The 27,841-nt window shown below is 39.6% G+C and overlaps 1 protein-coding gene across 7 annotated transcripts in view; it reads left to right on the top strand.

The window, feature by feature from the left end:
• Positions 1–27,841, top strand: part of EPB41L4A (erythrocyte membrane protein band 4.1 like 4A) — a 250,929-nt gene that overhangs the window by 142,037 nt on the left and 81,051 nt on the right. For 6 of the 7 annotated variants that reach the window (XM_029942700.1, XM_029942701.1, XM_029942697.1 and 3 more), the window contains exons 6-10: positions 8,122–8,219; positions 9,376–9,496; positions 11,909–11,996; positions 14,199–14,287; positions 14,836–14,899. In XM_029942700.1, coding sequence (XP_029798560.1) covers positions 8,122–8,219; positions 9,376–9,496; positions 11,909–11,996; positions 14,199–14,287; positions 14,836–14,899 — 460 coding nt within the window. Of the gene's footprint in view, positions 1–6,024; positions 6,125–8,121; positions 8,220–9,375; positions 9,497–11,908; positions 11,997–14,198; positions 14,288–14,835; positions 14,900–27,841 lie in introns of those variants that run through there. The other variant, XM_029942702.1, reaches the window with a different exon arrangement.

The raw sequence follows: 27,841 nt of genomic DNA, 5'->3' as shown, positions 1-27,841 counted from the left end.
TGAAAGTAGCTGTTTGAACTGTGTAAAAGAAGGGTATTTTGATACTCAGTTTGCATATGTAAATATAAATTTGAAGAGCCAGTTATTTCCTTTATTTGGTTATAGCTTAAATGTGAAGTATCCAGGGCTTTCATTTATCTGCATAAGAAATGAAAAGATAATTGCTTTCAGTGTAAAGGAGGAAAAAAACAACAAGGTTTCACAGTGTATTCTTTTACCTTTGTTATCAAATATTTTATTTTAGTTAAGGCAGAATTTCAAGTTGCTATTGATTTTATTATTAAAATAGTCTATGCCAACATTTGAAAGTGGCTTATAAAGAGCAGGTAATAGTGTTAGGTTTTCACTTAACTCCGCTAGTGACCTGACTTCATGTGGTAGCAAACAAAAACATTTTCCCTGACTTAACTCTAAGTGGTCAGTTTTCCTAGTGAACCCATATCATTGGCTCAAGGAAAGCTGAATGCGTTATTCAAAACCTTGGAAATTGTGTCTTTGATAATAGAGGTAGTCTGTGGTTTTGTTCCTATTCCATCCTTTCATGATTTTCCTTACACTCTTTTGTCTTGATTCCAGACTGCACAGAGAGTGAGAAGAGAGGAGGCTAAGTAGACCTTTCCTGTGCCTCTCTGGAGTGATGTAATTAGGCCTCATTTTTAGAAATGTACCAAGCTACATTCACATCTTCCATCACTACTTAATAAAGGACCACCTTATAGAGGAGGGCTGTCCTGTGAGGCTTTCCAGGAGCACGCCTCTATGGGGGCAGGGCCATTGTGTTGGCAGGGAATTAAGGAGAGAGGTCATATTTCCATTAGAGCTTCATGAATAGTCTTTGCAGGTGAGGGATTTCTGAGTTGTGGGAAACTGAGTCCAAGTGGTAAACACACCCAAACACACACACCCATGTTTGTAACTTATTAGGAAATTGCAAGGAAGTGACATTTTATGAAAGTATCGGGAAAGTCCTTCATTTTGAGGAAAGTCCCTCTGTGTCTCACTTTTCCTCAACTCTAAAATTGGAACCTGTCCCATAAGGTTTTGTAAGCATGAAATGATGTAATAATAAAAATATGAAATAATAAAAAGCATGTATTGGGTCAGTAAGTGCTTGATAAATGGTAGCACTTACGATTTCCTTCTCCTCACTCTGGTAGGTCAGTGGAGTTACATCTTAAATGACGGTTGGGTTCCAAAAGATACTCGATTCATAAGGAGGGTAATGTGTGTTTTAGAAGGCGTTATTTTAAATCTGTTCACCAAATATTATGAACAAAAATTTCCCTTCAGAATCTACTACAAGCTCATTAGCAGAATGCATAGATTTGTGGGTAACGTACAGCCTCACAACATATTCTTCACATATTAGACCAGATCATGTAGCTAAGAACCAGATTACAGAGTTGGCTTCCAGCTAGTAGCCATGATCTAAACTAATTTATTTTTGTTGCCCAGAGCATATAGTTGAACTTAGGTAAGTTTACTATGATTCAATATAATATCACTACATACTGATTTTTAGAATGTCTGGAAGATAAAGGCATTAATTTGCACTAACATGTTCCTTTGAATGGATAGGGCATAATGGAACTTACAAAAGGAGTCAGTTGCATTAGATAATTTTGGCAAAAGTGAAAATAAAACCCAAACCCCAAATCTCCCAATATATGCTATTAAAGGAAAAGTATAATTAAGTCAGCATTTGCAAGTTGAACATTGATCTTGCTTCAGTTCTCTGGAAAACTGTTCTACCCTATTGTGTATTGGGTTGTTCTTAAGTTTTGATATGAAAATTAATGCTATCTAAAGTCTCTTCTCTTCATCAGCCCTTTAAATCATCTGTGTCCTCATGGTATATGTTAAACTTATTTTTAATTCTGATTCAAAATATTACAACAGCCTTCCACAAATTCTGGGTCATTTATAGCTCTGTATCCACTGCACACTTGATAAGCAGAACACAAAAACAGGCTTTGGAGTTAGACAGACTGAGGTTTGCATCCTTGCTCTGCCACTCACTAGCTGTGTACATTTGAGAAAACTTTGTAACCTTTTAAGGTCTCAGTTTTCTCTTCTGCAAAAACAAATTAAAGTATTTTTTCTTTTTTTTAATTTTTTTAATGTTTTTAATTTATTTTTGAGAGACAGAAAGCTCAAGCAGGGGAGGGTCAGAGAGAGAGGGAGACACAGAATCTGAAGCAGACTCCAGGCTCTGAGCGGTCAGCACAGAACCTGACGCAGGGCTCGAACCCATGGACCCTTCAGATTGTGACCTGAGCTGAAGCCAGACACTTAACCCACTGAGCCACCCAGACGCCCCTAAAGTATTTTTTCAAAAAGATGATGAGAGGAATATGTAAGCTAATACAGGCCAAGTACTGACCGCAACACAAAAATGGTAAGTGTTCCATAGATGGTAGCGGTAGCTGAATTACAAATAATGGTATTTTATGTTTTTAAATTTTTGATTAAAAAATTAGGGAGGAAAAGACCAGCTTGGATTGGAGCCCTGAGATGGGTCTTCCAGCTTAAAGTCAGTCCACTATCACAACTTTCTAGGTATAGTTGTTCAATTTAATTATGAATTCTCCTACAATTGTCTTCTTGCCGCTGTTTTTTGAATTTGTATGTAAGGGAAGAACTCACTCACTCATCTACCTTCACTCGATAACTACATGGAGCACTGTGTCCAATGCCCTGAGTACCAAGGAGATTCAGTAGTGACCTGTGATGTCACTAAAATATTTCTGAACCTTCAAGGATCTAAGAACAGTTTCTGAAAAAAAAAAAAAAATGTTCCAGATGACCCATTCATAATGGACACTTTTTAGCTTCTAAAAACAGGTATTTGTTTTTTTATTTTGTTTTGTAATGCTTTAGAGTAGTCTTTGGAGACTGACATTAAGCTTATTTATTTTATTATTTTAATAGGGCAATGCCTATTTTTCACAATGTGAAGATTAGTTTGTTTTAGCTTCTTTACCGGCTGAGTGGCTTGCAGCTGCATGTTCATGTCCAGAGTCTCTGTGTCCTCTAAGTGAAGATAAGGGTCTTCAATACAACAGAGTTGAAACAAGAGTTACATTCTGGTGTTGTACCCAGATTTTAATATCGCCCCCTAAAACCAGAGATTACCTGGGAGGCCGAATCACACATGCAAAAGCAAAGGGCTTTATTACGAATTTAGGCCCAGCCAGCCTAAACTCGGGCTCACAGACTTACTGGATCCACGTGGAGTGAGCCCCGAACAAAGGCGGGGTAGGGCTTTTATGAGTTTGGGGAGTTACAGGAAATACAGTGATCCAATCATTATTATACAATATTATTGACAGCAGGTTTAACCATTCACATTGCCTAGAGTATTTGTTACTTTTGGCAGGACCCAATCACAACATTTAGAGTATTGACCAATCACAGAGTGGGCCCAGGACCCTCACGTAGGGCGTGACTAGGACCCTCATGTAGGGTGTGACTAGTAGGCTTAGCCTCCATCTTTAGGCCTGCCCTTTAGAATGTTACAAGGGTGGTCCCTTTTGCCTTGGGCAAAGTGTGCCCTTCTATTGTTTCATGGAGTCAGTTTCAGACCTGCATCCTTACACTGATATGGATGCACAAGAAATCTGTGAACTTTAAAGGACTATACAAATGTAAGGTGAGAGTATTGCTACTTGTTTCTGTATTGTAATCATCAGTTTTGTACTTCTGAGATGAAAGTGTTATTCCTGAATTTGTCACTTTTTCTTGAGAATCAACGTGTGCTTCTTCTACTATTTTTCTCCTTAAGCAATACATGCCATTTTCCCCTGCATTATTCATTATTCTGTATATCATAAGCATTTCCCCCTGTCCTTCATGTTGAAGTTTTATCTGAAATGATTAGGTTCCTATCACATGCTAGTTCCCTCTGTGTGGGAGGCAGAAAACAATCCTGTTTCCCTGTAGGTGGCTACTCTCCTCTTAGATTCTTCAGTGTCAAATTCACCTGGTACTGAAATCAAACTTCTTCCTGTCCCGAGATTGGTGTTTCCTCACCAAGGTCCCTTGTTGCTGGAAGGTGCGCTTCAGCCATGTCGGTGTAAGCCAGTCTTTGGCCACTGAATCTCAGAGAACCTTGTGTTTGGGCACTAGAAAGAATGGGGTATCTCTGCCCCTTCTTGAAGCAAACCTCTGATACTTGCTAAATTGTTACTGGTGCTCAACAGCTTGTACATCCTTGGTGTCGACTCAGCTCTTTTCAGTGAACATCAGATAAGCAGAAAACCGTGAAGCCAGTATTTTAAGCCCTTTACTTGAGTTGTACTGGGTGTAGTGTGGTAAGTGTGGACAGGGTGATTCCACCCTCCAGGGCTCGTGATCTAGCCTAGAAGGTAGTGCATATACCAGGATATTAATTTACAGAAAAAGATAGCCAATACCAGCTTTATGAAGCCTCTTCTTTGCACCAGAATGCCTGGAAATCTTCCTTATTAAGTGTATCATCTTTAATGAGCTTTTCCTTTTTCTCTAATAGGGGTACAGTATAACTGGGTTCACAGAGTTGATCGTCCAAACCCTCATACTTAGGAGAATGATGAGAAGAGCTATTAATGCTTACACATGTGTAACAGGCATGAAGAAGAGCTGTCCTAGGCAAACTAGCCCACTGTTTCCCCCTAATTAAAACCACAGATAAAAAGGACTCAAGCATTCAATCATAGCCTTCATCAGAGTGACAGAAGGAAAGACTCACCAACTCTAAATTTTTGATTTAAATACAATATTAAATTGTGCACTAAATCCCATAAAATGGACAAAATAAGTTATATGCAGTCAGATATAAATAAGCCCTGACATAATGATAAAATACTTGTTTAGCATATGAAAATACAATTTTGCTGTATCATGAACTTGTCTTATAAAAAAACTAATTGATGCTTGCTGTGATAAAGATTAAGCAAATTCTTAATTAACAATAGTTTACTTGTCTTTTGATTGTAGTGGACTTTTCTTTAATGCAATGACTTAAAGATCTCTGGTATCTCTAAAAGGCAGAGGAGTTTGAACACATGTCCTTTTTTCTTTTTCTTTGTGAATTGCTCAGAGAGAGCAGAGAGTGTTCAGTTTTTTCCATTTCAGACATCTGTCTACCTATTCATTCGTATATCCATCCATCAGGTCAACAACTATTTATTGTGTAATTACTATGTGCCAGACCTATGTATTAGGACTACAGTCACTGATGGGATATGGTCCATTTCTTTGTATCTGTTTGTCTTTCTCTCTGTTTCAGTTTTTTGTTTTTTCATCTCCCTCTGTTTCTCTTTCCTTTTCTTTTTGAAGCAAACTCTTGTGGGATTAGGTCCCTCTGTTTCTGTATTTGGCAAGCGATTTGACTGTTCAGTCAGATGTTATAGAAGTCTTAATAGAACAAGACAAATATGCATCTGTGACCCATTTCCTTAAAAAAATACACTTCAGGAAAAGAAATTCCAAGTTAACAATAGAGAAAGAGAGTATAGCTAAATAAGTTAATTTCCAGCAAGCAGTAGTAATTCTAGCAAAATGTCTCTTCAGTGTGTAAGCTTTTGTATTTAAGTTCTGCTAATAGTACTGTACTCTGCTTTTTCCCTCCTCAAGAGGAGGATAGATGATTATAACAAAGTGGATTTGCTACCCAAGATGAGAAATCAGGGCATGGGGAGTAGTAAGTAGGGCTAGAAAAGTAAATGCAAGTTAGGGAGTAGAGATAGTCGTTGATTAATGGCAAGAGATTTTGGCACAAGAAGCAAACGTCTTCTAAGGATTTATTTTTAAACTGGTTCTTTACAGTTTATTTTTCACTTGGTGCAAGCCACAGGATTACAGGATGTCAGAAAGCCTTGAGTGTGGTTTGGAGAGTAAAGAGTGGGGTTCTCTCAACTTCCTTTTTTGGTGTTTTGCTATAGAAAAGTACAACCACTTTTGCTCACTGTCACTTCTCCTCCTGCCTAAGAGTGAGTAGCAGAGAAGAGGGGAAGGTTCTGATGAGCCCAGCCCCTCCTGAAGCCTGGTGGCTGGTTGTGGTCAACTAGGACTGGGGCCTGATGTTGGTCTTGCCAGGTTGGCCACCAGGCTGCCTCCTCCTGCCTCCAGAGCCAAGTCACAGGTAATGGTGCCCCTGGAAGCCTGGGGAGGTTCTGAGCGTTCTGGAGACTCCCAACATTGTAGCCATGGACTAGAGAGTGGACTTCCTGAAAAAGAAGCTTGCCTACCAGGACCTGGGTTGGTGGTGGGGAGACCCGGGTGGTGAGGGGTGGCTTTCTTAGGATGCTCTGTACTTCCCAGGAGCTGTTATTGGAAATAGAACCTTGGTGGCCCCGGGAATAATCATGGGTGGGCAGGAGCAAGCCATCAGATGGGATGACTGCTGTGCTGACACCTGTGGGCTGGTGGAAGCCAGGGCAGCAACCTCTTGTGGGCCTTGGTGCACAATCACCAGTGGCAAGGGTGGGGGATGGGGATGCTAGGCCACAGAGCCTGTTTGCAGAGGAGACTGAGGCAGGCCGCTCCCAGACGGAGGTGTGCATGTCACAAGCTCTCTTAAGGATCTGAATTTTATTCAGAAAGCAAAATGAAAAAAATTTTAAATCTTACTTATCAAGGGAATGATTGATCTTATTTGTCTCTTAAGAATTTCATTTACCTCTTGGGAAGGTTGTTTGGAAGAGAGATAAGTGTGAATGTTGGCAGAGCTCCGAAGGTTTTAGAAATCCGGTGGATAGCGACCTGGACTGGAGAGAAGTGTATGGATTCCAAAAGACAAAAGATTGAGTGACTGAATGTGCATGCCAGGTTGCATATTGTTGGTAGTTTTCTGTTACTTGGATATTCTGAGACTGTGATGCTGTTTACTTAAATGGGCATTCAGGAAATACAAAGTGTTAAGAGCATTATCCCTTAAGTTTGTGGATGCAATCAAACTTGGTATCAGTTTTCTAGAAATAATCAGAGTCGTAACTAACATTTGGATTCCCTCACTATGGCCTTTGGATGTGAGCATTTGGAGAAGAGAAACTTAATACATCTGACTTTTATAATTCATTTCCTTTGTCCTTTTCCTGCCCTTCTCAGTGACATCAAGAGTTGGCTTGCAAAGAAAGAAATTACAAAGGACAGCCGGGGGCATGAGTATGTGAATGCATGCCTGTTTTGTAGGTGATGGTGGCTGAGGACAGTGTTGATGGTTCATTGTATTGGTTCCTATACCTCTGGCTTCTTTCACTCTCACTCCACTGGCAGAAAGACTGAATGGGGGGAGGGGGCGGAAGGGGAAGCTAGCCAAGGTTGCATAGCATCCTGATTAAGAGGTTCAAGAGTCAGATTGCCTGGGTTCCAGTTCTGGCTTTGCTACTTAACTAGTTGTGACATCTTGGACAAGATACTTAACTTCATTTCTTTGTGTCTGTTAGTTTCTTCATTCTGCAAAATGGAGACAATAATGGTACTGACCTTATTTTAAAATCAACGTAACTTAGTGTATGTAAAACATTTAGAATGAGTTATTATATTAACAGTATTTGGGACAGTGGGTGGCACTATTATGACAGGTTTTTTTTTTTTTTTAGGCAAATGGAAGGGGCAAAGCCATAGGTAATGGGCATGAGAATTGATATAATTGTAGTATAATCACCTTTTTGTCCTGTACCCATGATTTTAGACCCTGTAGGTAACACATCATAAAGGTTGTTCCTTCTGGAAGGCCATGTCCTAGGAGTAGTGGCAGTGGTGAGAATGATGAGAATAGCTTATATGTAGCTTCCACATTGACCTCATGAGGTGTAGACACTTCATTGTCCCAGTTCTGCAGGGGCAGAGACTGGCTGGTGGAGGCCATCCGCGGCTGCCCGCGTGGACACTGGGGCTGGGATGCCGCAATCCGGCCAGTCTCTCTTGAGAGCCTGCACTTTTGAGCTACTACCCTGTATTGCTTATATGTGTTTAAATAGTTCCTGTTCACTCAACAGCCCCCTCTTAAAAACCATGCAAGTGGCTTTATTTTCCTTAAAGGTGATTGGCTGTTGCTGTGATTATCAGAGACTGAGACTTCAGAGCTGGGTAGTAGTGTAAGATACCATTAATCTCTTTTTTCCATTTCTTTTTTAGATACCAGTTTTTTTTGCAGGTGAAGCAAGATGTCCTTCAGGGCCGGCTGCCCTGCCCTGTCAACGTCGCTGCTCAGCTGGGAGCATATGCCATCCAGTGTAAGTTCTGCTGAAGCATATTGAGAAAAAAATGTGGATTTTTCTTTTTAATCAAGTTTATGATTCCTATCAAGAGATATTTTCCTAAAACAATATTTAGTCAAAATTCAAGTTTTAATCAGTGTCCTTTCAGAAGAGGCACAAGTGAAGCCAGTTACATATCCCTTGTCATAGGTCAAATTGGAGTTTCAGTCACAGGAATAGCATGGATTCTTGATGAAGTGGAGTCTCTGAAAAGCACTTCTAGTCTGCATCCCACCTGAGTTTTATTGATTCCCCTCAACCCCCTGCCCCCCAAATTGTTTTGTCTCAGAGATCGCATTGCTGCTGGGCAGCTGTTGTGAAGACTCCCTGTGGTCAGATGCCAGTGCCAGTTCAGGGTGTGGCACATGTTTGTCACTCATTGTGCTTCAGCTCTTGGCATCAGTATGGCAGCCATGTGGGGCAGCTCCACACTGCATTGTCATTTTGGAGGCTGAGGATATTTCCCCTGACAAATACTGAGTCCTTTCTAGGAATCAAGGTAGGTGTGGGGGCAATGAGACAGCATTTTCCTTGTCTTTATGGCATACCCAGACCAGAGGTGTTCTAGAAAAAATATCCTAGGAAAAATGGCACATAATTGAATTGGGTTGGACTTGGAAGGTGGATTAACATAGGGAGGAAAATTTTAATAAATGTAATAAAATGAGCTTCTGGTTTGATTTTGCTTCTTGGTGTAGACTAATGTACAGCATTGTGTTAAATTTCCATGACCACTGTTTGGGGCATATACATTTTGAATCATATGCTCTATCTCTTGATGCCCTTTTCTGAGAGGATATGCTGGCATCATCATTGTTTTCTGCCTCTAGCTTTTCTAATATATGCACAGTAAATTCTGTTTACACCATTTTATTTCATGCAACCTGGTAAGAATAATTGAAAAGAAAATGATAATTATAGTCTTTCAGAAAGCAAAAATATAGAACTTATGTTTGTAAGGCAAGATTTTATTTATGCCATTCATATATACTCATCAGTTTTTTACTAAGATTAGTTATGTATGAATTTATTAATAAGACATTTTAAGAAAATGTTTTGGTGTGATAGGAATATTTTTAAATATTTTTAGGAATTTTTTGTAAATGGGAAAAAAATCCAATTTCTTTTTTAGCTGAGCTTGGAGATTATGACCCGTATAAGCATACTGCAGGTTATGTGTCAGAGTACCGGTTTGTTCCTGATCAGAAGGAAGAACTTGAAGAAGCCATAGAAAGGATTCATAAAACTTTAATGTAAGAATCACATTTTATTAACTATAATCAACATGTTGTACATTAGATCCCCAACACTTTGTTTTATAAGTAAGTTTACATTCTTTAATTAGCATCTCCCCATTCCCAGTCCCAGAAACCACCATTTTAGTCTGTGTTTCCATGAGGTTGGCTTTATTAGATTTCACTTCAAATGCTATTGTAGTGTTTGCCTGTCTTTCTCCGTCTTATTTCACTTAGAGTAATGCCCTCATGACCCATCAGTATATTTGAGAGTTGGCTGAGAGAGTAGATCTTACATGTTCTTACCACAAAAAAAGAAATGGTAATCATGTGAAAAGTGAGGGTGTTAGCTAACCCTTTGGTGGTAAGTCATTTTACAATATATAATGTATCACATCAACACATTGTACACCTTAAAATTGCAACGTGTTGTATGTCAATTATATATCAAAGCTAGAAAAAAATCATGTCTTATGTTACATCATTTATCAAGTATCATCTTTTGCTCTTTCTAGTCTTAAGAAAAGTTTCTAAAATGATAAATTCTTCACCTGTGCCTTGAACATTCTAGTATTTTGTTTCCTTTAAGTTTTTTTCTGCTTTTAACACTAAAATGCTCATAGAAAACCAAGTAACTTAAAAAATGTAAAGAAGAAAGAAAATTGGAAAACCTAAAATCAACATATTTTTGCCCTTTCAGAACTCTCTATGGATAAATTCACATAGAGAAAATTTATTTTATATAGATTTATGTATGTATGATTTAACATAAACGGAATCATTCTGTATATATTGTTATGTTGCCATCTTCTGTTTTTTCAGTCATCAATACCTTGTGAAATTTGTTCTTCCAGCTATAAGTATATTTTAAAACCACAAAAGTCCTAATGTATTCTGGCTTTGGTCTGTCTTAAGTGTGTAAATTCTTCGCAGATATAAGCAAAGTCTAATTCCGTCTATAGCAATGAATCTGGAAATCACGATGACACCAATGTGGAGCCTTGGAGGGTATTATGTTAACACCATATGCACTTCTGAGAATATACACAGTCCCCTGGTAGGATTTTCAATTAATGGCCTGCAGCATTGAAGTTATAATTTAATTATAGTTATTTTGGTTAATTCCTCTATACTGATTAATTTTGCTTTATTTCCTCTTATGTAACATTCCCTCTTGAATTTGCTTGGTTTCAGATTATAGTTAAGAAAAAAAATGTAGAATTAATCTGGTCAACAAAAAGTATTTGCCTAAAGGATCTGTTTCAGTGAGTAGCAGCAGAAGTCAATTGCTGAATTGCAATCAGAGAAACCAGGCTTTCCGTCTTGTATTAGCATGCACCGGAATGCTCTTCAGCTTGATTATAGAGTCCTTCATTTTAAGGTTTCCCTGAAGTGGATGCTAAGAGAATGCCTCTTATAACATTATGAAGGACAGTGTGTTTGGCACATTCTGAGAATACTAATTCTAGGAGTTTCAAAGTACAATTACATTTTTGAAATTATCAAGGAGCTTTGGGTAAAGGGCCTTACATGTTTTATGTGATGGTATTGACAGTGTGACTGTTATTTCTAAGAGAATAAGGCTTGATCAAGATTTACTAGCTTTCTTGTGTCTGATTTGTAATGAACATTGTTTACAGATTTCCAAATTTTGGTGTATTGCTGGGTTTTCCAGGGTACCATGGCTGAAAGCTGGATGCATCAAAGCAGGATTTAGTAATTAAAAAAATTCATAGCTCCTTTTGTTGACAAAAATCTCTCTCTCTTACACACACACACACACACACACACACACATACACACACGCACACACACAGAGTTCCACTCATCCATGGAGAATCCTGGCAGATGCTGACACTCATTAGGAATGAATACCGTTTACATAATTATCGCCAATGAAGATTTTGGGATGATTTCTATACTTTGTATTAGGAAAATGGCAAGTACTTTTACAATAAATACTAACATATTTTCAAACTACGTATGTGCTCAGGAGGTGCTCTTGAGACCTGAATTAGGTGTTGGGGAGCCCATTCTCTTCTCCCTGTCCACTACTGTTCCCCTTTTCCTCCTGAGGGAGAGCTGCTGGTGGGTGAAGACATTTTACTCTTTATAAAGGATATATTTTTTAATTCGAGTGCTTATATCCTGGATCTCTTTGGGGGATTCTGAAACAGAATTTTTAAGATATGCTGGGACATTCCGGTTGGCTACGATGAGGAAAAACAGATACAACAAACAAAATTAACTTAATACAAGTATCTCTTCACCCAAGAACGCAAGGGACTTCTTCAAATACTAAGACTTAAGTTTGCATTAGGACAAAGGATTATTTATTTTTCCAGTGAATATGGTGAACATGGTTTACATCCCCTGTAAGTGCAGTGCCTATTAGTAAAGTAAGGCTCTTTGTTTTTATGCTGGGTGTAGGGGTCAGGCTCCTTCTGAAGCAGAGCTGAATTACTTGAGGACTGCTAAATCCCTGGAGATGTATGGCGTTGACCTCCATCCCGTCTATGTGAGTAACATTTAATTAACACAAGATATTTTAAGCTGATGACATTTTTCTTAAAAAGTCACCAAAACTCCCAAAGGAAAACTGCAGTCCTGTTGTTTAGCAAGCAGATGATACTTTTTCATCCGTGTTTTTTGAACACAAAGAATCTCTTGCATGGATTAAACCTTAATGAGTTTTGCTTAAAAGTCTCTGATTATATTTCCATGTGTAGAAAACAATTAACTGGGCTTGAAAACACAATCTGGATAACAGCTCCATAGGGCTTAGCTACACGTCAAAACAATTTAAAGTTGGTCTGTAATTGATTGTATGAGACAGAAAACAGGAGGATTTTCCAAAAATAGATTTTATGGCTGAAAAGCATTTGTGAAATCACGAAAAGTAGGCTTTAGGCACCAGTATGGGTGTAGGTGTTGGTGGTTCTATGTTGGAGGTACAGGTTCCCTTAATATCAGGGTTACTGCTTACTGTAGTTATCTCCACTGCATTAATAGAAATGGTCTTACTAGTTTTCCTTACTGGCTGATGAAAACTGGCTGAATATAGACTGAGAGCAATTACACTGAATCTGTGTTGAGTGTTGTGGAGCCGTGTCTTAACCCTGAAGCCACTTCTCTAAGGTTACCAGTTGATAGTTCTTTGCCAAAGGCCTTTCGTTTTATAGGAGTTGAGTTAGCAATAGTCAAATTTGACGATTTGAGAAAATGAGCCAGAGCCAGGTGTCTTCTTCTTTACAGAAAATGAATTGCTCAAGATTATCTATAGTCAAAGTCAATTAAATTATGGAATGTGATTTTTTAAGGAACCCTGATTAAACTTCTCATAATGCAAATAACTCATTTATGGATTCATTTTGCAGTGTGTCATTTCCTCAGAGTTTCCCAAACCAGGAAATCTTCTCGTTTTCTTCGTAAAGACTTAGAAGCGTCCCTGGGCCTACTGTTATGACAATAGAAGTTACATGTTTGGGGCAAATAGTAGTTTCTTGATATTTTAGATTCCATTCTCATTACATCAGTAAATGCTCTATACTACTGTCATTTAAGAACACCTCTAAAACTTTGTGGAATCTAGCCACATTAATCTTGTTGAGCTTTTAGTTTTTAAAGAAATATATAGGAAATGTGTAAAGAATCTTCTGCAAAGTGATTCTGCTTTTGTGTCATGTTTATCCTAATTCACATACACTTTTTTGTGGATGGTAGAAATTTATGGCAAATGAACTGGCTTCACTAGAATCTTCCATACATTCCTCTAAGATTCAATTTTTAGGATTGACAGTGGGCGACAGCTGGTATTATTCTTCGAAAGTATACTAGTTGTCTTATGTTCCTTGAGAGTATGACTTTACAGGCTGTTAATTGACCTTAGAAATAAAATTCATACAGACGTGTGCATGTCCTTCATTACCTACACTGTTTGTGACTTTTTCATTTCAGAATCTCATTTTCTTAATTAGGATTTATCATCTCCTGGAAATTAAGGGTCTTCAGTCTTTACCAGAAGAGACTGTATTTTTAACTCTTCTGAGTAGTCTTAAAGTCATAAATGGAAGTAGGAGGAAGCATGATAGCAACCTCAGAAAACCCAGATGTGTGCCTGAAGGCAGCTTCCTGAACTGAACTTTCTGGAGAAGAGTGGTGGAAAACCAGGCTTCATGATTATCTACCTCTGTGAATAAGATCAAGCTGAGCCAGCCCTTGGGCAGGAACTCCTGATAGAAGCCAGTGGTTCTCAATCCTTGTCTGCATAGGAGAATCACTTGGAGTATTGATGTATTTTTGAGCCTTGGGCCCCTTCATTACAGATCCTGATTTCACTGGTTTTGGTAGCACCTGGGCATCAGCCTGTTAAGCTGCACAGGTGATTTCAGTTCATGTGCAGCCCGAGTTGAATCTGCAGCATTGTAGATGCAGTGTGGGGTGAGTCAATCACTGGCCTGACTGGCAATCCAGCTTCTTTTAATGAACTGAAGTTACAGGTATGAATATACTAAGAAAAATTTTCATAAAGAAATTGAAAAAAAAAAAAGAGCAGCTAGCTGGCTATTACCATAGTTTAGCTAACTTACTAAGTTGATGTCTTTGACAAACTAGACCCAACATCAATATAACATATTATGTTTGTATGGCCAATTACACTTTGGCAAGAAGCTTTGACATGAATAAATTCATGGTAATAGGCATATGCTTATTTTTGCAGGGAGAAAACAAATCTGAGTATTTCTTAGGATTAACTCCGGTTGGTGTTGTTGTCTACAAGAATAAAAAGCAAGTGGGGAAGTATTTCTGGTAAGTGTAACTTGAGGGCAGAGTTGGTATTAAAATTATACACTGTATATACCAGGCTTATTGGGCTTACTTGTCAGTGAAAAGAAAACAGGTACGTTTGCAGTGGTTGATAAATAAATGAGTAAAACCGGGTACAAGTTTTCTCCCAGTGCATCTTTGTATGTATTTTCTCTGTAAATTTTGGGTACTGTGATTCTGGACTCTCTTTGTCCATGCCTGTGGGCTGTGGGCTCCGCACTACCCTGAGTTCTAATTCTAGATGGGGGAGGCATTGAGAGGGCCTGGGGAGCTTGTAGCCCTACGCTGTGTCTGGGAAGGCAGACTGCCAAGGGTTTGAGGATTCCAAGGTTGTCTGTATCTATTGGAGAAACACAGGAGAATGAGAATGGAATTTTATTTAGGAAGGTGTCCAGAACAAATGACATACAGGGAACTCTCTACCATTACTGGAGCAGTATATACAGGAACTGGAACCAGCCAGTCTTTTCCCATGTTTACTTTTAATTCTTAAAAACTGCAACACCACCATCATCTGCTTTGTTTTTCAGGCCACGGATTACAAAAGTTCACTTCAAGGAGACACAGTTTGAGCTCAGAGTACTGGGAAAAGACGTAAGTTTTTGTTGAGTGCTCAGCTTCCTTTAACTGAGGAGAGAAGTCTTATCTGCTCGTTGAGAACTTAAAAATCATTGTGAAGTAAAACTGCCCTGTTTCTTCAGCCATAGCCACACAGAACCAGGTTTATTGACTCACGTGCACAACTTCTTCTCCAGGAAGGGAAAGGGAAGTGAGTAGAAATGAACGAGTTGATTTTGGAGAAGTGTCATTTTAGTTTTAGCAAAAGAGAAGAAACACTTCCTAGGGCACAAGAGAGAATAGGAGGTGATTATCATTATTAGAGTAGTTTGCTTTAAAGTACTGTGTATGTAGGTAGGATTCATATCATCAGAAGGGTGCAGCCTGCATATAGAATAATGAGTGTCCTAATTTTGTCCCAAAGTAAATTAAACAACCTGTATGGGCCTGTATGGGCGCCTGGGTGGCTCAATGGGTTGAGCGTCCAACCTCAGGCCATGATCTGGCGGTTCATGGGTTCTAGCCCCACGTTGGGCTCGTTGCTGTCTGTACAGAGTACAGTTCGGACCCTCTGTGTGTGTGTGTGTGTGTGTGTGTGTGTGTGTGTGTGTGTGTGTGTGTCTCGCTCTCAAAAATAAATAAACATTAAAAAAGGAAAGAAAGAAAAGAAAAGGAATGGGTGTTTGGGTGTCCTCTGAAGCTCTGTGTGCTCCCAGCTCATTAGCCTAGGGTCATAATCTCTATGGTGAAGCAGGTCACATAACTCAGGCTTGAATCAAAGGGATCTTTCTTCTTTTTTTTAAGTAGGACATTAATTTAACCAAAGCGATCCTTTTCCTGAGCATTCTTGCTTTGCAGTCTTTCTTGTCTCTCCACCAGGGAGACAATGATTTACATAATGGTGGAATTAAGCTGATTATTATGGAGACCTAACTGTAATCATAGATTAAATATAAAACCCCCCTGAAACCCATCACCTGGAACAGTAATCACAGCCAGCTGGCAGAATGGCTGAAATACTTACTCTGGTTTTCTGCTCCACTTACCCAGTCAGAGAGATTTAACTTAGCATGTTCAGTGCGTATAGGGCCAAATCCAGACATTCAGTTCCCAAAAGATCAGCAATGTCTTACAGATTAAAAGATTATTCCTGGTGTCACACTATGCCACTAACACTGTCCAACTCCACTTTTTAATATTAATAGTGTCCACCAAAACATGTTTTATATAAATAATCGTTAATATAAATAATGTACTAGCACATACTATTTATTCATATATTTCTTTGTATCCACAAACAATAATCTCAGATATAACCTTAGTGAGTTCGGTGATTCAGTTTTAAGAGAGGAATAAAAACTGGTTTTGTAAAAATTTAGTCGTCTGACAGATTCAGCAGCTAGTTAGTATAAATACTTCTATGGATTAGTTAAGCTTCCAGATAGGTTAGTATGGCTTAAATAATATCTCTCAGAAAATAAAAACTTTAAGTATAAAGGTTTTTGATGATGATTGTAGAAAATCTGGGAAATATATTATAAAGAAGAAAATGAAAATTATGCATTAAAATTCAGAGGTAATGATTATTATTTCAGTACAATCCCTTTCAGATCTTGCCCTTTTAGCAATAATGTATAACACACACATACACACACACACACACACACACACACACACACACACCATCCCCTACGTGGTTCTATATGTGGATTTTATACTTAATATCATATCATAGCATTTTTCCTTTTATTTCCTTTTTTCATATGTATCTACACAGTGTTTGATAGTGTGCTTTATTGTTAGATAAAACTAAAACACATAAAACTATTTGACCTTTTTTTCTTAATGTCGTGGATGAATTTTTTTCTTGCTCTTGTATCTTATAACTGTGTTCTGCTGGTAGAGGTAGAAGCTGTGGAATTTTATGTTTATCTCAAATATGCTGTTTCACTGAATCCTTGTGTGTTGGCCAAGAGTTCTTAATTTGATTCTCATAAATTTTTGTAGGTATATAATTATGTCACTTGCAAATAAAAATAATTTATTTCCTCATATCTGTTATTTAAGTTTTAGATTTTATAGCATTGGTCATAACGTGTAGAAGAGTGTTAAGTGATCTGGTAACATAAAGCATTTTGATTGGTTTCTGATTTTAATGAAAATACCACTATTCTACCACTTAACTTGTTAGTTTGTGGTTTTAAGAATATGTGTTTATTATAGGAAGTTAAATTTTCTTTAAGTCTATTAACAAATGGTTGGTTTTTAATAGAATTCCTTGAGAGCAAAGATTGTTTCCTATTCATCCATTGGCCAACTAATGTTTATTTTTAAAATATAGACAAGGAGCACCTGGCTTGCTCATTTGGTAGATCATGTGACTCTTGATCTTGAGGTTGTGAGTTTGAGCCCCACATTGGGTGCAGAGATTACTTTAAAACATACATATTGTATTGTATTATATTACATATTATAAGATGACTTAGACCAGGGTAGCAACAATCAAGGTGCTGAGAAGCTGTTGGATCCTGGATTTAGCTATATGGTTGTATAAATGGAAGACAGAGGAGTCCTGGTGACTTAAAGGTGTTTGGCCTGAAGGGCAGGAAGAATGGAGCTGCCATCCAGCAAGGTGAGGAAGACTTTGCATAGAGCAGGTTTGGGGAGGAAGATCAGGACTTCGTGGGTTTTTTTTTTTTTTTTTACATTTATTTATTATTGAGAGACAGAGAGAGACAGAGCATGAATGGAGGAGGGGCAGAGAGAGAAGGAGACACAGAAGCCGAAGCAGGCTCCAGGCTCTGAGCAAACTGTCAGCACAGAGCCTGACGCAGGGCCTGAACCTGCAAACCACAGATCATGACCTGAGCCGAGGTCGGTCGCTCAACTGACTAAGCCACCCAAGTGCCCCAGAACTTCATTATTTAACATATTGTGTTTGAAATATCTGTTAGATATCTAAGTGGGGTCATTTAATAAGTGGACTCTATGAGTCGAGTTTGGGACCAAAGTCTGGGGAGAATATTAAAATTTGAGAATCAATGACATATCCTGGTCAGAGCCAGGAGACTAGATGACATCACTAGGAGAATGAGCATAGAGAAGAAAAGGAGGAACCAGAAAAGGAAGCTGAGAAGGAATAACTAGGGAGATAGGAAGAACACTAATTATATTCAGTGCATACTAGAGAAAAACAAGCGATGTGTGTCTTTACTGTAGGACTTATATGAAAGAAAAACTCTAAGAGGAGTTCATCATTAGGGGAATGACCATCCCTCATGCATGCTAATTAAGGGGAAAAAAGAGAGATAATAGGGGGAGTAGAATTGGAGAGAGTGAGTATAAACAACTCTTTTGAGGAGTTTTGGCTACAAAGAGGAACATATAGGAAGATGGCTGTCAGGGGAAGCTGATCAAGGGGTTTTGTTTTGTTTTTTTAAGTTGGGAGAAATAATAGCACATTTACATTCTGATGAGGATGAGCCAATATGCAATGAATACTTGACGATGTTGGGGAGGAGAGAGAACTGCTGGAATGATATTCTTCGAGTAGATGGTAGGGGATGACAGCCAGTATATAAATAGAGAGGTTGGTTTTAGAGGGCAGCCAGGACAGGTCGTCTGTGGTTAGCAGGTAGAAAGATGGAGCACGGGATATAGATTAGGGTAGCTGGGTAGTTCTCTTAGGATTGATTTGCTTTTTATTTTGAGGGAACTAGGTATCAAGGTCATCAGCTGAGACTAAAGTTGAGGAGGAGGCGGTGGGGGTCTGAAGGAAGCAGAAGGCATGAAATAGTGATTTTGGAGAAAAAATAGACAAGGGACATGTGGTTTTATGATATCCTATGATAATGTGATAGTACAGAAGTTCCTGAATTTAAAATGAGTCCACTCACCGTGTGCTTTTCTCCAACCACATTTGGCAGCACTGGTCCAGACACCAAGGGAGAGTTGGCTTTGTCAAGAGAATAATACAAAGAAAAGGGCCAGGAATTTGATGAGGCAGAGGAGCAAATACAGTGATTTATCATGGAATTGAGACTGTGTAAGGAAGAGAGCAAGCACCGTGAAAGAGTGGTGGGATCTGTGGGTAGAGGTCCTGATGGAGTGGTTTGGGGGTGGAGAACCAGAGAGAGCTGGAGAGAGAGGGTTGTGGTGAGAAGTTTGGTGGTAGGCATTGAGATCACAGAGGAGTCTGGTATTGTTAATGGGAAGTTGTCAGGCTGTGGTTCTCACCTCCTGGCCTCCCCCCTCAGGATACTTGGCAACATCTAGAGACAGTTTTGGTTATCACAGCGCTGGAGGGGGCAAAGATACGCCTGGCGTCTAGAGGGTAGGGGTTGAATATGCTCCCATACATGTCAGTAGAGCCGAAGCTGAGAAGCCTTTGTATGGAGTTTCACGAACAGGAGTGAGTGGTTGGGATAGGGATGAAGACAATATCATTGAGAAGTTCAGAGAACTGAGATGTCTGGGTGTTGGAGGGATTGTTTCTGTTTACATATAGAAACTTGGAATAGTTAACCCAAGAGAAGTGTTGGAGAGTGTGACTATGACTGCAGTAGTAGTGATATGTGAGGGAGATGACCTTAAGGATGACAGTCATCAGAGAGATGGCAGGTGAGGTATGAGTCTCAAAGCTAGCAGTTCTATGGGGAAGAGGAGAGAATGGTCTAAAAGTGGCCTTGGGGAACAGAGAGGAGTCTTCACTCTCAGGCCTGGTGATATGAGAACATGGGGGGGCAAAAGGCAGAGCTACCTGTCACTCAGGTGGACTGCAATTAAGAATATGTCCTCAGGGGAGAGCTAGGTTTTCTCCTGGCCCAGAAGGGTGAAGGCAGTATAAGAGGGCAGACTGAGGGGCAAAGGGAACTTACTAATGCTAGGCCATGAATTCCAGAGGGCAGGAAGGAGGGGTTTCAGGAGTAAGGTGATGGTAGGAGAAGGAGACGGACTAGGGGATGTGCTGAGCATCATTTGGGGATAACTGAGATTACGGGACCATAATAAGATTGGGTCCAGTGGATTCAAGGCGGATGAAGGTAGAGAAGCTGTGGTTATCGGAAGGGAGTGAGAGCTGGTTTTCCATGTCTGCTCATCTACCCTAATGGTGGAGCTAGAAGGCCCAGTAGAAGTGAGATGATCCCAGCGCATAGTTGAGTCTCACCTTTTGTGGAAGAAGGGTTCTCTTACCTGTCGGGTGGCTAGGGGATTTGAGCATGGGTGGGAAAACTGAGTTATGCCTCAAGCCCTGGGCTTTACCCACTGTGAGGAAAGTGGCTGTGGTGTGGGGCACAGAGGCAGGCACTCGAGGAGACTGCAGGTTAATCAGGAGAGGTGACGAGACAGCTGTCACCACAAGGATGGAGGGAAGTGGGTGGATTTGCGAGGCACTGAGGCTTCTGATGGGTAGCAGATGGAATATTTTTGTGAATGCTTTTTCCCAAATGCCTTGGTTTCATCAACAGAACATGTAGCCCCCAACACTAAGCCCAGAGGTTGTCATGTGCATTTGTTGAATAAATGAAAAAAGAGGCTGTGATTACTTTTATGTTTAATACATCATGAAACTAACCTCAGCTAAACTTACCCAGTGTGACAGGATGTAGACCCAAAAGGTTCCTGGCAAGTTTGGCCACCAGTAATTAGACCCACTTGGCCGAACTCTTTGAGAAAAGTACACGGGAAGTGCTGGTGGCCAGGGCAGTCACTGTTTGTCAGCAAGCCCAAGAGGTCTCACTTACGTAAGCTGGGGATTCTTTCACATTTTAAGTGGAACTATAGATCTAAAAATACTCTTCTTATATGAAAATAATTGCAAATTTACAAAAAGTGGCAAAAATGAAAATATTGCAAAGAACACAGTCACCTATTATTCCTTAACAATCACAGTTAACATTTGGCTCCATTTCCCTTTTCATTTCCCACCCCCAAACAATTCTTTTCTGAAGGATTTGAGGGTTTCATGTGTTACATGTCTCCCAGTACTTCAGTGTGTATTTGCTAAGAATTGGAATGCTCTCTGAGGGAACCACAGTTATTGATTTAACAAGTTTATGTTGATACACTTCTACCATCTACTTTCTACATTCCAGTTTTATTGGTTAGGCTAATAAGGTCCCTTACAGCATTTTTCCTCTCCAGTACAGAATCCAGTTAGACTTCTTTAATCTGGAACACTTGTGACGGTTTTTAGGGTTCTTTTGGAATTTACATTTTGGAAGAATACAGTTCTGCCCCACTTTTTAACAATAGAAAGCTTCTCATTTCATGTTTGTTTTTCTTGTGATTGGACTGCAGATCCTTGTTTCTCAGCTGGAAAGCTGCAGAGGTGATCATGTCCTCCTTAGGGTATCACATCTGGAGGTACATGATGGCCATCCGTCATTTGGTGGTTTTACTAAGTTTGATCACCTAATCAGGATGTTGAGTTGATTTTCCACCATATAGTTATTGTTTTCACAACTAATAAGTCATCTGTGGGGAGATACTTTAATTCAGTGCAAATACCATGCTTCTCTTCAAACTTTCCCTGTAGATTTAGTATGCATTGAGGATTCTTGACTGATCTGATCTTTTACTGGGATGCTTGTAAAATGCTGATTTTTTTAGCTCTTCCCCACTCTCCATGTTGGTCAGGCAGCCCTTGGCATTCCACTTTAAGCAAGAGCCACAACTTTTCTCTCTTATATTCATCTGTCTTATCAGCCTGGGCATACTAATTCCTTTTTTTCCCCCAGTGGTTTATGATACATTACTGTACCTAATTTTTTGATGCTCATGTTGTCCTAGATTTAGTCAGTGAAGGCTCCTTAAATCTGGCTCTTGTGCCCTTTTGACCCGACTCTATCATTTTTTGGCCATTTTCTTCCTTTTTGGTACAAGTACAATGTGGCATTTCAGGTGCATCCTCTACCTACATTTTCCCTGCTATCAGCCATTTTTCCAAGGAGCCTTGGTTCTGTTTAGACAGGAAGGGTTAAGATATGGGTGTTAGATGTGGTCCTTGCCATTGGGTGACTTTGCTTTTTGGCCTTTTCAGTGGATAAAGCTAAGGAATATACACATATATGCATACATACAAATATAAATACATATATACATATGTGTGCATATAAACATGCTCATACTCATTGTAGAAATCATGCATTCATATCATATCTCCAATTTCCATCCATCCCCACAGAGTTCTTTCTGACCTTTCTTCATTTCATATTTATATGTCCTGAGAACCTTGGCTCCCAACAATAGAAAGACATTTACATGTTTGCTCAGTTCTAAAACATATCTCAAATAGTTGCAGAATTGCTTTGCCCAAACCGCTAAAATTACAGTTGTTTGCAGTTCACTCACATACCATCCTGCCAAGAGAGAGGGCATATAGTCAAGCGCTATGTTCAGAATTGACTAGGGTTGGCCCTTCCTTCAGCTTTCCCGAGTACTGTGGTTTTGCTCTCCATTTGAGATCTAGTTAGGTTTACTTGTCTCAGTTTGCTTTCATTTTTAGGTCCCCTTTGTATTTTTATTTGTTTTATTTTTTGAAGATGTGGAAGATTAAGATGCTTCCACAGGTCAAATCTGTACAGAAAGGCACAGAGAAGTACCACAAATTCCCATATTCTTTCAGTCCTGTTTCCCTACCTTTCCTTAAAGGTAAGGTATTTTATGGTTATCTTTCTTGTGTTTCTGTTTGTGAAGATAAACACATTTAGAATATTTTTCTTCTCAGGGAGCCTGGGTGGCACAGTTGGTTGAGTGTCTGACTCTCGAGCTAAGCTCAGGTCATGATCTCACAGTTTGTGAGTTCGAGCCCCACATCGAGCCATCAGCACAGACCCTGTTTGGGATTCTGTCCCTCCCTCTCTCTGCCCTTGCCCAGTTTGTGCACATGCGCTCTCTCAAAATAAATAAGTAAGCTTAAAAAAAAATTTTTTTCCTCCTTCCTTATTTCCCCTAGTAATACCTCCTAGAAATCTCTGTCTACCAGTCCATTGAGAGCTTTCTTGTTCTTTTATTCAGCTATATGGGACTCCAGTGAGTGTTTGAACCATAGTTTACTCAACCAATCTCTTATGCTGGGACAATTTAGGTAGTTTTCAGTAGTTTGCAATTATAAATTTTCCTTCAGTCAGTAACTTTGTGAATATGTATTTTTATATCACTGAAGGAGATATCTTTGGGGTAAATTCCCAGGACTGGGATTGCATGGTCAGATTAAAAGTGCATATGTAGTTTTATTAGACATTTCCATATCCCCTTCTCCATCTAGTGTTTTTGTGCCATTTGTATTTCCACCTCCAAGGTGTGAGCACACCTGGAAGTACAGATGGAACATTCTCCCTCATGTATGCCTAAGTGTGGCTCTGTTACTAATAATTGGATCCTGATGCCACACAACAGCTTGGTTTGGCATTTCTCAGATTCAGAGACGGGCTGCTAGACCTATGGTCAGATAGTATGGTTTGGGTCCAGGCCTCCCACTTACCAACTTTGGACAATTCACTAAGCAACACGTAGCCTACATTTCCTTAGCTATAAAGTGAGAATGATAAAAATCTGCCTTCCAGGGTTGTTGTGAGGTTGAAGGCACCTAATCTGAAGTTGGACTTATAATAGGCACCACAATTATGTCTCTGAATTGGAATTGTCTTGGCATCATGCCATGTAAGGCTACTAGAGCTTCGCACAGGAAGGGCTCGGGGAGCACCTTGTTCTTGACCAGTCTCAGCTGGTGAGTAGCTTGTGCCAAGGCAGGAAGGGGAGCAGGTCTTCCCAGGCCATGCCTTTGCCTTTGCTTCCCTTGCTATTATGTGTGTTGACTTTCTCTCTAATTAAAACACATGGGCCCCTTATTTGGAAAAAATTGTAAAATTCTGCTGTGAAACATTTTTAAGTTGAGTATCAATAGACCTTACCAGACATGCCTTCATTTGAACAAGCTTTAATAACACTTATTACTTAAAAACCTTTAGCATTTATAAACTAGGGATAAAGATTATCATTAAAAATGTAAGTCTGCAAGTATAAGAGGGAAGTGTGAACATTTTACTAAATGCTGTGGTTTCTCTAAAGAGAAAGTGAGGAAAAGATAGAGTAAAACAACAACAAAAGCCAAGCATCTGGATTCCTAGATTTGCATCTATGTATTTTCTCAAGTAGGCAGCAGAATAATCGTCTTCAAAGTTTACTGAAACATGATACAAATATTCTCTCATGTTTGGGCTCATGTTTTCTCTTTTTGAATTTTTGAGAGGAAAAGGAAAAAGGGGAGAAGCAACAGAATCTGACACATCCTTTCCAACGCTATAATTTGTGTTTCTGTGAGCTAGGAAGAGTTATGTACAGTTATTCATCAAGCAATCAATTTATTCATCCATAAAAAGGTTTTTCACATTTTAGTCTATGTTTTGGAATATCTCCCACACAGCTGACAAAAGAGTACTGGAATATTTTTGTTTTTATTCTTTTATTATAAAATATATATGCAGGAATGGAAATTGATTCTCCTAGTGCCCTCCTGAAATGCACTGTGATTTTTAATTCAAACCATATTACTTGCATTTCAAAAGGAATTTTTAAAAAGCAACTGGGGTGTATGTGTTGGGGGTGTGTGTGTATGTGCCGTGTACTATTTTCTAATCCAGAGCACTGAAAAGACCCTTCCTTGAAAACATGTACCTGTGCCTGACTTTCTTTTCCAAAGAAGAAGATTGTTTTATTGCAGGGCTCACTGTGACTTCTTGACTGAACTTGGGATGCCTCGGAGGGAGAGCTGTGGCAAACTCGGAGACAGGCACCGAAACAGACATTGTGCCTGCTCTCTCCTGTGTACAGACATCATTCGGTTTTTAAAACAGAACTCATTCAGTCTCACCACTTAAAATCATAACATTTTTCAAAACATTTAACCTTTTGAGACATCTCTTGGTATCTACTTTCGTTTGCATCCCTTGCCTGCCTTTGCTTTATCAGTAATCAGGTTATTTCAGTCATTGGCTGTCCGCCCTTGGTTGGGTTTGTTTTTCCCCCTAGTGCCTACAAGTCAATCACAACTCTTGACGAGATTGCACTTAAAAAAAACACATACAATACTTTAGACTTGTACTTCCTTCAGTCTTCTTCTTTGCCTCTGTGGATCGCTGATGACTGGAAACCTCTCTGCTGAAGGCCTTTCCAGTATTTATGTAATGATTGCATCTCACTATGGTGAAAGTACTAATCTTTTAAAAATATGTACCTATGCAGTGTACTTTAGGTTACTTCTGTGACCTTGGAGGTGGGACATACGTATAATAGGATTGAGAAGATGTTTGCCTCCACAATTCTAGGGAGGCTGGGGAGTCAGACAGTCCTGTTGTGGCTGCTTCCCAAGACAGCAGCAGAGGAATCCCTAGAGCACGGGCTGGGTGTGGCGACCAGGGGCAGGCTTGGGAGAGGCAATCAGAGTTGTTAGCTGCCCGGTGTAGAAATTGTGTAGTGCGCAGCTGATGCGAGCCCCTCCAGGACCCTGCCAGCAATCTCAGTACACTCCAGAGAGGCCACGCTGAAGTAGATTTGTTTCTTGAAGCTTGCAAAGATAAAAACACCCAGCAAAGGTGGGAAAAGAAACAGAGAGATCTGAGGGAGTTAGGTTGGGAATTCACCAGTATGATTGATACAGGCCCTGAATTCTTACAAATGATCGAACTGGGAGTGTGAGCCAAGTTTACCTAGGGCTTCAAGGTGCAATGAAGCCCCCACATGGTACTTGAGATACAGGCGATTTAAACTGTTAGGTTTATAAAATAAAAATATTATAAAAGCCTGTATTAAAAAAAAAGATTCGGCACGTAGCTTTGTTTCTGGCATGAAACGACAAAAGTTATGAAGGTGTTTGAGTGCTTTTGCCAAAAGCAAGCAGTTGATGCCTGGATAAAGTATTTTAGCAGAGGGTTGGAAGGGATTTCTGAAGTTAAGCATCTACTCATCTTTGAATGAATAGAAAGGGGCTAATTGTGTTGGTCTGTTTAGAAAAGGTTTAGTGGGAGACAGAGACGTTGTGATGCCACATCATGCTGTTCGCATCAGCAGTTAAGTGGCAAAAATGCACGGAATTTATTCAGAATTCCTGGTTTCTTTTTTAGTTATGTTAACCCTCCTTTTAGTATTTGGATTATTCTGCTGACAGTGGGATAAAAACCTGGTAGCTGGTGTTACAGCCCCTTATAAATGGAGAATGAGTTCATACTTGTCATTTGCACAGGGCAGAAGTAATTAGGAGGCCTGTGGGAGCCTCTTTTGTTCCTTTAATATATTTGTACCCAAGGAAACTTGAGAAAACCCAATTACGGTCAGATCTTAAGATGTTTTCTCCTTTCATTAGGTGATGGTAGTTAAAAAAATTATTAGGTACCCCGTGACTGGATCTCTATTTGAAAAGAAGAAGAATATAGACATTAATGTGAAGAACATTATGAAAACCAGTCCAAGGAAAGTTTGAGGGGATTTACTTTACTTATTTATTTATTTATTTTTCAAATATTTTTTTTATTTTTTAAAAGAGAGAGAGAAAGAGAGCGAGCACAAGTGGGGGAAGGACAGAGAGAGTGGGAGACACAGAATCCACAATAGGCTAAGGCTCTGAACTTTCAACATAGAACCTAACACAGGACTGGAACCCGCGAACCGGGAGATCATGACCTGAGCCAAAGTCAGACACTTAACCAACTGAGGCACCCAGGCACCCAAGGATTTACTATATTTTAAAGATAGAACGCTTTTTTGTTTCTCCTCTGTTTCTATAAATCTGGGTTATATGTAATTAAATACCTTGTTGAAAATTTGTTTTTGGGTGTGCAAATCCCACCTTTTTTTTTTTTTTTTTGGAAGCTCTTGCTAGAATGTTCAAGTGTCAATGTCACAGAATGGTCCTCATCAGCCACCTTTTCTTGTCAGTGATAACGTATAGTATGTCCTGGTGCATGTACTACTTTAGTTGTTGGAAGGCACAGGAAGGTGGAGTGTAGATACTGAGGAAGGTGGTGGTGGGGAGAGAACAGCGTGTCCTGTGCTTTATCTTAATCATTTATGCTGATACAATGCAATCACAAGCAAAATTATTTTTTTGTATGTTTTCTATTTATTTTTGAGAGAGAGAGATAGTGTGAGCAGGGGAAGGTCAGAGAGAGAGGGAGGTACAGAATCTGAAGCAGGCTTCAGGCTCTGAGCTAGCTGTCAGCACAGAGCCTGACACGGGGCTCGAACCCATGAACTGTGAGATCATGACCTGAGCCGAAGCCAGACGCTTAACCGACTGAGCCACCCAGGTGTCCCAAGCAAAATTATTTTAAAATAAATGACCTGTGCATTAGATTTTTGGATAATACAGTGACCTTAAAAACACATACCTCTTATATAAGCAACTCTTTTTTTTTTAAGTTTATTTATTAATGTTGAGAGAGAGAGTGAGAGAGCAAGAGAGTAAGCATAAGCAGGGGAGGGACAGAGACAGAGGGAGACAGAGTCCCCACATGAGGTTCAGTCTCACCACTGTGAGATCATGACCTGAGCTGAAATCAAGATACGGATGCTTAACTGACTGAACCACCCAGGCGCCACATTTTAAGAAACTCTTGATAGTTTGGTAGTGGTTGCCTCTGGGGAAGGCAATTGGGAACAACAATGGGAGCAAGATTTTAGTTATCAGTGTGTACCCATTTTGGTAACTTCTGGCATTTTTACTGTGTGTGTATATTACATATGAAAAGAAGAAAAGGAAAAGGAAAAACTCCTCCCCTCTAAGCATTCCCATCTCCTGACAGGATGCTTCGTTTCCCACCCTGCCCCCAAGGATCTTATGTGACCTCCTGTGCACCTCCTTCCCCCATTTCTTTTGCTTTTGAGGATTGCCCTTTCTGAATTCATTGACTCTGCTCCCTTATCTCTACTTGAGTAATCCCTGCCCCTTCCATGAAAGTCACTGAAAATGCCTTACTGTGA

The sequence above is a fragment of the Suricata suricatta genome, chromosome 6 (genome assembly GCF_006229205.1).
Source record: "Suricata suricatta isolate VVHF042 chromosome 6, meerkat_22Aug2017_6uvM2_HiC, whole genome shotgun sequence".
NCBI lineage: Eukaryota > Metazoa > Chordata > Mammalia > Carnivora > Herpestidae > Suricata > Suricata suricatta.
This window is presented reverse-complemented; position numbering and strand designations above follow the sequence as displayed.